Source organism: Pediculus humanus, genomic scaffold (assembly GCF_000006295.1).
Source record: "Pediculus humanus corporis 1103172108253 genomic scaffold, whole genome shotgun sequence".
NCBI lineage: Eukaryota > Metazoa > Arthropoda > Insecta > Psocodea > Pediculidae > Pediculus > Pediculus humanus.
Window position 1 is genome coordinate 498,247 of NW_002987822.1, and position 11,503 is coordinate 509,749.

At 27.5% G+C, this 11,503-nt stretch overlaps 4 protein-coding genes across 4 annotated transcripts; 3 read left to right on the forward strand and 1 right to left on the reverse strand.

Annotated features, from left to right (window-relative positions):
* Positions 1-141: 141 nt before the first annotated feature.
* Positions 142-2,317, forward strand: Phum_PHUM475220 (Flotillin-1, putative; the record flags this gene model as incomplete). The annotated part of the gene is made up of 9 exons (XM_002430322.1): positions 142-193; positions 322-397; positions 584-818; positions 914-1,033; positions 1,164-1,294; positions 1,386-1,658; positions 1,739-1,949; positions 2,037-2,201; positions 2,297-2,317. 9 exons carry the CDS (start codon positions 142-144, stop codon positions 2,315-2,317), a joined length of 1,284 nt encoding a protein of 427 aa, XP_002430367.1.
* Positions 2,318-4,607: 2,290 nt separating this feature from the next.
* Positions 4,608-7,332, reverse strand: Phum_PHUM475230 (protein disulfide-isomerase 1 precursor, putative; the record flags this gene model as incomplete). The annotated part of the gene is made up of 3 exons (XM_002430323.1): positions 4,608-6,241; positions 7,053-7,223; positions 7,305-7,332. The coding sequence occupies 3 exons, from the start codon at positions 7,330-7,332 to the stop codon at positions 4,608-4,610; spliced, it is 1,833 nt and encodes a 610-aa protein (XP_002430368.1).
* Positions 7,333-8,019: 687 nt separating this feature from the next.
* Positions 8,020-9,411, forward strand: Phum_PHUM475240 (leucine-rich repeat-containing protein, putative; the record flags this gene model as incomplete). The annotated part of the gene is made up of 6 exons (XM_002430324.1): positions 8,020-8,187; positions 8,278-8,406; positions 8,470-8,767; positions 8,846-8,940; positions 9,211-9,309; positions 9,406-9,411. 6 exons carry the CDS (start codon positions 8,020-8,022, stop codon positions 9,409-9,411), a joined length of 795 nt encoding a protein of 264 aa, XP_002430369.1.
* A 430-nt stretch (positions 9,412-9,841) lies between these two features.
* On the forward strand, positions 9,842-11,212 carry Phum_PHUM475250 (ubiquitin ligase protein LRSAM1, putative; the record flags this gene model as incomplete). Its single annotated transcript, XM_002430325.1, has 5 exons — positions 9,842-9,930; positions 10,013-10,256; positions 10,336-10,668; positions 10,783-10,983; positions 11,096-11,212. The coding sequence occupies 5 exons, from the start codon at positions 9,842-9,844 to the stop codon at positions 11,210-11,212; spliced, it is 984 nt and encodes a 327-aa protein (XP_002430370.1).
* Between the last annotated feature and the right edge of the window lie 291 nt (positions 11,213-11,503).

Consider the following 11,503-nt stretch of genomic DNA (forward strand, 5'->3'; position numbering starts at 1 on the left):
CATTTTGTAAAAATTTTTGTTGGCAGCCTTGGGTACTATATAGATGACATTCCGGTCACAATCAGTAGTTTGTATTAATTTGTAAATATTTCATTATTTTAAAATATTTCAAGGCGTAACTTCCCCTAAAAAAAAAAAAAAATGACGTGGGGTTTTGTTACCTGTGGCCCCAATGAGGCCCTCGTTGTTTCAGGTAATAATTTTTACTGACTGAATCGTATTTTAAAAGTGAAAATAAGTTTTAAATGAAAAAGGTTTAAGTAATCAATAATAATTAGAAAATGTACTTGTCAATTTATAATTTTTAATTAATTTTATTAGGTTGCTGTTATAATAAACCACTTCTCGTACCTGGAGGTCGAGCTTTCGTTTGGCCCGGAATTCAAGAAGTACAAAGGTTAGTAATATAATTTTTAAAAATGTAAAATTTAATTTTTTAAACACTTACTACTGTTGTAAGTGAATTTATAACTACTACTTTACAACAAATCATATAATTTTTAAAAAAAAGTTTTCAGTTTAGTGAATCGAATAATTATTTATTTGTTAATTTAATTTAAAATTGAATATTTTCATTGTGTAGAATTTCATTGAATACCATGACATTACAAGTTGAAAGTCCGACTGTTTATACCAGCCAAGGTGTTCCAATATCTGTAACTGGAATTGCACAGGTAAAAATTCAAGGTCAAAATGAAGAAATGCTCACTGCAGCTTGCGAACAATTTCTTGGTAAAAGTGAAAATGAAATACAAAATATAGCTCTTGTTACATTAGAAGGCCATCAAAGAGCCATTATGGGCAGTATGACAGTCGAGGTAAGTGGGGTTATAAAAACAAATTTAATGTTTACCCATAATCGTAAAGTTCTTCAATTTATTTATTTATTTTATTTTTTTAATAAAAATTTCAGGAAATTTACAAAGACAGGAAAAAATTTAGCAAACATGTTTTTGAAGTTGCTTCATCCGATTTAGTTAATATGGGTATCACAGTAGTTTCATACACATTGAAAGATATAAGAGACGAAGAGGTAAGAATCATTTTTAAAACGAATAAATGATTTCGTAATGAAAATTGAATGTGTCTTTCGATTATGTTTAAGAAATATTTTTGCCAAAAAACATTGACTTAAACTTGATATATTTAAAACAAATTTTTAGGGATATTTAAAAAGCTTGGGAAAAGCTCGTACTGCAGAAGTAAAAAGGGATGCAAGAATCGGAGAAGCAGAAGCTCGAAGAGATGCCCAAATAAAAGAAGCGATAGCTGAAGAGGAAAGAATGGCTGCGAGGCAAGTATAAAAACTTGTAATCATTTCAGAATATATTTTGTGGGGTTTTCAAATCATAATCGGTGACATTTTTTTATTTTATATGTTTCAGATTTTTAAACGATACGGAAATTGCAAAAGCTCAAAGAGATTTTGAACTTAAAAAAGCTGTTTACGATGTGGAAGTCCAAACTAAAAATGCCGAAGCAGAAATGGCATTTGCTCTTCAAGCAGCCAAAACGAAACAAAGAATAAAAGAGGAACAAATGCAAATAAAAGTTGTGGAAAGGAGTCAAGAAATTGCCGTGCAAGAACAAGAAATATTAAGACGAGAGCGAGAATTGGAAGCGACGGTTCGAAGACCAGCCGAAGCGGAAAAATATAGGTGCCATAACTCGTTTAATTATTTTCATTTTTTTTTTTTATTCGTATTCATTTATTAATTACACCTTTCAAATATTAAAGATTGGAAAAACTTGCGGAAGCGAATCGAAATCGAATCATTCTCGAAGCTGAAGCCGAATCCGAAGCAATTAGAGTTCGAGGCGAAGCCGAAGCTTTCGCCATACAAGCCAAAGCGAAAGCGGAAGCAGAACAAATGGCGAAAAAAGCAGAAGCTTGGAGCGAATACAGGGAAGCCGCCATGATCGAAATGTTATTGGACGTTCTTCCAAAGGTTAAAATTTTATTCGAAAATTTTTTTTTGGTTTTCGAGTTTCACTTGAAACAAAAAGGAAACTTTAAAAAAAAAAATTATTTATAGATTGCCGCAGAAGTTGCAGCGCCGTTATCACAAGCCAAAAAGATAACGATGGTTTCAAGCGGTGGAAGCGAAGTCGGAGCTGCCAAATTAACGGGAGAAATAATGTCAATTGTGTCACGTGTTCCGGATGTTGTTAAATCCATGACCGGCGTGGACATATCAAAGGTAAAAACAAAAACAAATTTTTTACGTTACCAAAACTAACAACTTTACCAAAATTTTTACTAACAAAAAAATTTTATTTTATTTTTATGTTTCAGTCCATACAAGCCGCGTATTAAGTTTTTTTTTTTTTATTTACCTCATAATAATTATTTCTATTATTTCTACGTGCCATAAAAATTTATTACCAAAGACGAAACCAAAAAAAATAATTTTACATTTTACTTTACGTACTATATAGTTTTCAAAGTTAACCGTCGACATTTTTCATTTCGAAAATGGTGGGCGTGTTTTTTTTAAGAAATCTACAAAGATTAAAAGGAATTTTATTAATTTAAAATATTTAATAAAAAGGAAAATAATTCCGTGTCGTTATTGTGATTGTTAATAATTCGGTGTGATCGTATCGGATATTTTAATTTTTCCTTTAATGTCGTATTAACGATGTAAATAAAATGTCGATTGGGAAAAAGTTAATTAATTTATCAGTGTTTGTATTTTCTAATTAAAGTTTTTCATTATTTATATAATATTTGGAAAAGATTTAATTTTAATTGTAAATAAATAATATTCGATATTCATTTTCGTAATTTCGTGTGATTCAATTTGATACATATATTTATATAGAAAATAATTTTAAATAAAGTACAAAATTATTAAAAAAAAAAACTTTTAATTTTTTCTAAAAAGATTTTTCATTAATTTTTATAAAATAAATAAAAAAATAATAATTTTCTAAACGTGTGGAAGGGGGTGGGGAAGGAGAGGGGGTAAATATATAAATAAATACATAAAATAATTTTTTTTAGATACATTTATTATATTATTAAATGAATAAATTTTATGTTTGTGAAATATATAGACAAATCTTAAAAAATACTTTCTTACACAGCCATCAACCATTTATCGACATTTTTTTATTTTAACTGAATAATAAATTCTATTTAAAAATATAAAACGCGTCACAATATTTTATCATTATCATTATCATTATTAAATTAATTATTTAAAAAAAAAAAAAAAAATTAAAAAAAATTAAAACGCTATAAATTTGTATAACATATACGACTATAATATAAAGATAGATAGATATATTTATCTCACTCGATAGCATAATAATATAATTTAAATTATATATATATATATTAATTTAATTGATTGATTATCGATTATCGATCGGTTATTTTACTATTTAAACAACCTACTTATATGTTCTATTTCGAAATCAATACATTCTTTTTATTTTTTTTTACAATTTTTCGATAAAAAAAAATTGATTAAAATCAAAGGCCCCACCATTTGTTAGAAACCCCCCCCCCCCCATTCGTTAGGTACGATTGTGATCATTATCATCATCATCATCACTATTATTATTAACATCATTTTATTTTCTACGCGACAAAAAAAAATATATGTATATATAAATAAATGCATAAAAATCATAGGGATCCCCTTTTTTGAAAAAAAAAAAAAACGATAATAATAATAATAATTAGTACGATTTTAGGAAAATTTTATTTTTAAATATCACAGATGGCGCGTTAAACCACGGATTTCCCCCCTCCCCCCTCCGTAAAAAAAAAAAATTATTGTAAAATATATATGTATAGAGTATGAACGAACGAGCGATTTTGAAAAATCATTATTTTTATTATTATTATTATTTTTAATTTTCGCACGTTTTCAAATTATCGACAATAATAATAATAATAACGAGACCACGTGGTTAATAATCACGACTTTTAATTATACTCGATTTCAATAAGAAAAAAAATTATTGATTCGTTTGATACTCGTATCAATTTCATTATCATTATTATTTTTTTAAATAAAATTTGGCCGCTTTGTATAATATATAATTAATAATAAATGCATTCGTGTAAGTAAAAAAAAAAAAAAAATAATAATAATAATTTTTTTATTAGGGATTCGTACCCCGCCCACCCCCTCCCCCATCTCCCCTCCCCTTTGCCGCGACTAACAAAATCTAGGGGGGAAACGCTCGTGTCGTTGCATATTTTTACATTAAAAAAAAAAAAAAAAAAAACGTTAATTTTCTATTTTGCAACGAAAGAGAGAGAGAGAGAGAAAATGATTAAAATTCGTTTACATTATTATTATTATTATTATTATTATTATTATTATTATTATTAAAATATATTCTACTCGTGTAAGAAAAAAGACAAAAAAAACCGTGACGTACAAAATACAAGCGACTAAAAAAAATATTAATAAAAAAAAAATTTTAAAAAAAGTTTGTACCAGCCAGTAGTAGTATAAAATATTAGTAAATCGCCCCCTTAATAATAATAATAATAATAATTGTTTCTACTTTATAAAATACGATACGTGATGTTTGTTTGGTCGTTTGGTTGTTTTTTTTTTTTTTTTTTCAAATAATAACAAACGTTATACTTTGCCCAGCAAATCTTGTACGTACGATTTTTTACGATATTTTTTTTTCAAAACGAATTTCATACACACACCGACGCATATTATCGCGGACGCCATGTACAAAGCCACGCATAAACTTATGTCGAATATGTTGAAATCTTTTCCGATTTTTTTCATGTTCCTGTATTCGACCCGCGATTTATTGTAAAAGCTCAATTTTCCCTCAGAACCCATTTGTATGAGATTTTCCCGACTGTACACGGATATTAAATAATTAAGTACTTCTTTCTCGTTCCAATCGCCCATTTTATCGCGACAATTGGGACACCTCTCGGGTGAGGGAAACGAAATTTTTGGAAATTGCGGATCTTCGGATTTATCTTTGGACAAACGTTTGTTCACTTCGTTGTGTGCCGACCAAAGCCACAAAACGGCTTCGTCTCCCGTTTTCACTTTTGTTCGCATCGATTTGTTTTGAGACATTTCTTGAAAGTGTTTCGAACATTCCGTGCACCCGAAAAAATGCGTTACGTAACTCAACATGGCGTCCAAAACTTCCAACGGATTGAAATTCGATTGAGATGAATCGCGAAGAGCGTTTACGGTCATGTAATGAAACAACGTCCACATGCCACATGGGTACCTTCTCAAGTGATCTTCGCTTCCTCTGCAACCCATCCAGTCTTTTTTTGTCAAAAGTACAGATTCTAATCCTCCGCGTGAAAGGTTATTGAGATTTTCTTTAAATTCCGAACCCGTCATTTCACTTTGACTTGAAACCGTTTCGATTAATTTTTGTAGGTAAACGGCTCCGGCTTCTCCAGTTGGAAAATATTTGTGTATGATAATTAAAAATTTATTTAAAGCTACATAAGCCTCTCCGGATATGTCCTTGTGAGAACTTATTTCGTGTTCTAAACTGTATTTTAACGTATTTTCTAAATCTATGAGAAAAACTACATCTCCCAATTCTTTGATTTTTAATATTTGTACCAAATTATTTCTTGCCACCTGCAATTCGCCCACGCTTGGAATATCATTCGAATTGAGTATGTCTGGAAGTTTTTGTTCTTCTGGAAATGATATATTTTTTTTCTTTAGGAATGATTTAATAACTAATCTAAATGATTCTCTTGTATTTTCTTTTGAGTGTAATATTTCTGGTTCCTTTTTTGTTCTCTCTATGAGTACTAAACTAGGATATGAAGTGACGCCTAAAAGTCTGGATAAAACTTCGTTTTCAGGTACCACACTTCGAATTTGAATTTCTTTGACTTGAGAAAAATCTAATATTATTTCTGCAGCCAGTGAATCATTTCCATCGGCAAAAATTAAAAAAATATATTGAACATCATCATTTCCTTTCCACAAGTTTGAGGTATCATAACTTCTATAGGGAATTAAATTTGGCCAATTATGTCCTCCTCTTCCTTCTAATTGTTCTTTTTGTAATATTCCTACAACATTTCTCACAATGCTTTTTTCAGTGTTTGCAATTCTAGGGAGTTCTGTGCCTAAATTAGATGGCGTATCTCGAGCAGGAAAAAATTTCACCGTAGGATAACCCATAATGTCAAATTCTCTACAAATGGCTGTGTGATCATTGTGAGCACAATCGATAGCACCCAATTTGATTACATTTTTCCATTCTGTAAAAGAAAATGTAACAACCAATTTGAAAAATTTAGTAAGTTTTGTAATTTCCATTACTAAAACAATCACTAAAACTAAATCAATATTAAGATTTTACTGTTTCGACAAAATGTGTGTGTGTGTGTGTGTGTGAATGACATTTTAAATTGATACTTAACTTTTGACATTTATATGAAATTTATGTTTAAATTCAATTATTTTTTATTTAGAACTACACAAAACAATTATTATTATTAAAAATCAGTTATGAAATTTCATAAAAATGTTTATTGTTCGAGTAAATCAATATTAAGTAAACTCTTTAACAAATCTAACTGTAAATGACATTTTTAATCGTTGACTAATGACATTGAAGTGAAAACTAGTTTTATACAGTTCAATTAATTTTTTTTCCCCTACTAAATATGTTTTATAAAAGCTAACCCTAAATGTATTTTTTTTTTTTTTTATATGAGAGCAATACAGAAATTGAAAATTTAATATTAAAATTCTGCTGAATATAACATTAAAAAAATTTTTTTTATGATAAGAAATGGTTGGCCTAAATTATGATTGACATCATAATAAAATTTTATCTTGAAAATTAATAAAATGAATCCATTAATTTTAAGATGAAAAAAAAAAAAAAAAAAATCATAAACTGTAAAATAATATAATTTTCATAATCAATATTAAAACATTTCAGCAACAGGTAGTTATAAAATATTAAAATATATATATAAATGTATATAATATTGATTGTTTTAATATTTTTTTTCTTTTTTTGAGGGGGGGGGGTAATTAAAAAACAAATTAATTTAAATATACCATATATATCAAAAGCTAATCTTTTCCATACTGGAGCAAATTTGTGACAATGTCCGCACCAACTATTATAAAATTCAATCAACCATGCATTATCAGTATAATAGACAGTTGTTTTAAAATTTGTTGCATTTAAAATAGTTATTTTATCATCTTCCGAATACAATCCTTTCCCTGATAAAAATCCATGATAAATTTTTCTGATTTCAGGAGATAATGACGATTCACTAAAGTAAAAAAGAAGTACTGAAAAACTGATTTTCATTAAAAATGGCACTTTCATTTTATTAAGAAATAAAAAACTTTCTCAACTTTACACAAATATTAAGTAAGTGTTTTAATTTTAAAATACACTAATATCTTATAACACATTTCCGATAATTTTAAAAAAAAATTTCTGATAGTTACAATTAGTGCCACTGATAATAAACCCGTAAAAAAAAAAAAAAAAAAAAAAAAAAAAAAACTTTTTAAATACTTATTATGACTTCACGCAAACGATTTAAAAAAAAAATATACCTATATAAAATAATATACAATTATATAAAAAAAACCGCCTTATTCCATATATTGATAATTTATTATATTATTTTAAAAAAATAATTACATTTTGTATAACGGGAAAATGTAATTTAAAATAAAAAAAACCTATAACAAATACAAATAAAAAAAAAAGGTTGAGTGTTCACTGGAAATTATCAAAGTGGGAGAAGTGTGCAATGTTGCCAAACTTTATTTTGAATGTTGATTTATATTTTCACTTTGTTTAAACCTTTTTTCTTTTTTTTTTTTTTAAAAAATTATTACTCGTAAATTATTAATGCACGTACGTAATGAAAAATAAACGTTTTTTATGTGTATTACGCACAAATTATAAACAACATTACACATTACCTGCTAAAATAGTATTCTCGTCTTTCAATAAACATTCGATTTTGATAACTTGATTGAATGTCATACATTAATTAATATGCCTGATAAAAAAATTGATTATAAAGCTCGTTTAGAGAAAAAATTATGCCTTGCAAGAGAAATTCCAGAGCCTGTTTTTGATTTATCGGATTGTAATTTAAAACGAATACCTAGTAATATTTTTTCACTTTGTAAAGTATTTCGAAAGGACGCTTTGTATTTGCAGGTACTACAGAAAAGTTTTTTTAAATTTTTTTTTTTTTCGGTAGAATAATATTAGAGATATTTTATATTTTTTTGTTTGTTTAAATTCCAGAATAATTTGTTATCATCTTTTGCTCCAGGTGGCTCATTAGAAAATTTAAATAACCTTAAAATATTAAATATCAGCTCGAATCAATTCGCAGAGTTGCCAAATGAAATAAATGAACTGAAATCTTTGGAGGTAAACGATAGGTAGGATATTATAATGATGTAGCACATTTTCAATTCATCTCTTTAACTTCAGATTCTTGATATTAGCAATAATCGATTAAAAAGATTACCTTTTGTTATTGGAGATTTGAAAAATTTACAATATTTAAATGCTTCATTTAATAATTTATTAAATTTACCGAGTGCTATTGGAAATTGTCAAAATTTAAAGATATTAAATTTAAAATCGAATAAAAATTTGAAAGAATTACCTATAGCTTTAGGGAAACTCACTTGCCTTGTAGAACTAGATTTGGATCCTACAATTGTTTATCCTCCCCCTGAAACATGTAAAAATGGAATTAATGCCATATTATTATTTTTGCAAAAAGGTAAATCTCATATGATTTTTCATGATGCATTCAAATAATATTTTAATTTTAAAATTTTATTTTTTTTTTTAATTTTAGAATTTTCGAGTAATTCAAACAGTCCATCGACATCTGCAGCAGCTTGCTGCAATGATTTGCCCATCAATAATAATAATGCAGATAAAAAATTGCAAGTATGGAAAATTTTTTTCGAATAATAACTTTCATAAAACATAATTAATATCTTACTTTTTAATATAATATACTAAATTACAAAAAAAATTTTTTTTTTTTTTTAGTATCATATTGAGAACATGGAAAAAATTAAGGTGAGTGTGAATTTTTTTTTTTTCTAAACTAATAATCATTGTATTCCTGATGTATCCTGTTGTATAACTTGATACTAACTTAAAATTAATGTTTATCAAATATATTAAACTAAATTTTGATGATATTTTTTTTAGGAAAGAAATCAAAATTTACGATTATCATTCGAGAAAAAACTTATCGATAAAAATTATAGATTATTCGAGTCGCAGGAGAATAAAGATAAAAAAACAAAGGTATGTTGTTTAAATTTTTAAAAAATTAATTATTTCACATTCACAATTGTATACCTAAAAGCATTCATTTTGTTTAATTGTTTTAGTTGATTGAAGATGTAAAAAATGATCAGAAAAGTTTTGATAAAAAATTAGCAGAATTACAAGAGCAAAAAAATGTCGATAGAGAACAACTCATAAAATTTTGCAAACAAGGTTTTTTTTTTTTTTTTACCTAATTTTAAAAAGTGTTTAAAATTTATTAAGATTGATACACTCGCTATGTTTGTTTAATAATAATTTTCAGAAGAAAAATATTCCATTGATGCCGTCCAAAATATTTTAAAATATAATCAAAAATTTAGAGATCAAATTTTTGTAGACTATCAGAAAAAATTGAAGCAAGAGGAAGAAAAATTATTTAATTTGGCAATCGAATCTTATACTGATAAAGCGAAAAAGCAAAAAATCCTCGGTGAGTTAATAAGTTTTTTATTTAAATATATATATAATAATTATATTTATTTAATTAAAATATGTTTTTTTAGCTGCAATGGATGAAATGTTGATGGAAGATTACAATAAATGTTTAGAAATAAATTCTGATGTTAGGTCGCACAATATTAAAACATTAGCAGCTCAGTAAGTCATTTTTAATATAATTTGCGCATATTTGTAATTTTATCTTTCCAAAAAAAAAAAAAAAAATTGACTACTTTTCCAGGTTGGCTTTGGAAAATGACTCCCTTAAAGATTTCATGAAAAAATTCGACGAAAACAAAGGACAATTAATACAAACTTTACGAGATGATAATGATTTGCAAAAATCAGCTGTGATTTCAATATTGGAAAAAAGTGATGCATCCTCTTGGGAAATTAAAAAGCAAATTTTGTTCATAGAAAATAAACTGGCAGAATTGACGAGATTAGAATTGGCCAAGAGAAAATTAGAATCCGACTCACAAGTTGTAAGTGGGAAAAACTCGTCATTTGTTTTTTTATCACATCGAAAAACATTCATAGATTGTGTAATTTTTGTTCCGGTAGGTCGAACTATCGAAAAATCGAGTGGAACTAACGAAAATGTTGATGGATTTGATAGAGAGACAGGAAAATCGAAGAAAAGAATTGATTCAAATGATTCAAAAAATGGAAGCCATTCAAGCCGTCAATACGGATTCGAACGATTATTGGTTGAGACAATACGAATTTTTACTGCATTCGAAATCATACGACCTCGTCAAATTTCTAGAATCCGTGGATTCAAATTTAGTGTACGAATTTTTCATAAATGGAGTGTTTCAATATTTACCTCTGTTAAAAGACGTGGATTTAAGATCGGATAAATTGAACGACATAACCGCGAATACGTTGATTAAGGTTAGCGTTTTGTCAAATTGCGACACATTTTGCAAAATGGCGCCGTCACAATTTCAGTCTTAAGTTTTTCATAAGTGCTAAACGTTTATTAATATTATTGTTATTGTGTGTAAGGTGGGAATCAATAATTCCGAAGATCGTTCGAGTATTTTGAAAGCCATAAGAACGTTTTTAAATTCGAATCAAGTTAACGTACCCTCGGCACCGGAAATTCAACATCCGAGTGCTCCAATTTTGGAAGATGACAAATTTATCCAAAGGAACAACGCGGTTTACACATCTCAAGAGGATTGTGTTGTATGTTTCGACGCAAAGGTAAGACATAAAATCTTAACGAATTTAAATCAATCGATTTCCCCTTCCCCCCATTCGCCCCCCGCCAGGCCCCCCGAAAAAAAAAATTTTTTTTTGTTTGTTTTTGTTACAGTCCAACGTTTTGTTTTCACCTTGCGGACATATATGTTGTTGTTTTAAATGTTCTCGAAACATTTCGAATTGTCCACTATGTCGGGAATTTATAAAAGAAAAAATACAAATGAATTAATTAATAATAATGATAATAATAATAATAATAATTTTTTTTAATTTCGAAATAAAAGTGCTCATCAAAAAAACTATTCGTTATACATGACAATAAATTAAATTTAAAAAAAAAATAAAAAAATATTAATTAATGTAAGGAAAATCGTAGTGGTGGTATGCTGCTGCTGCTGCTGCTGTTGGTACCGCTGCTGCTTCTGCTGCTGTTGGTACCACTGCTGCTGCTGCTGATAAAGTATCAGGAAATTAAGTAAAGGAAAATAATAAAAAATGACAAAAAAAAATAAAAATTAAT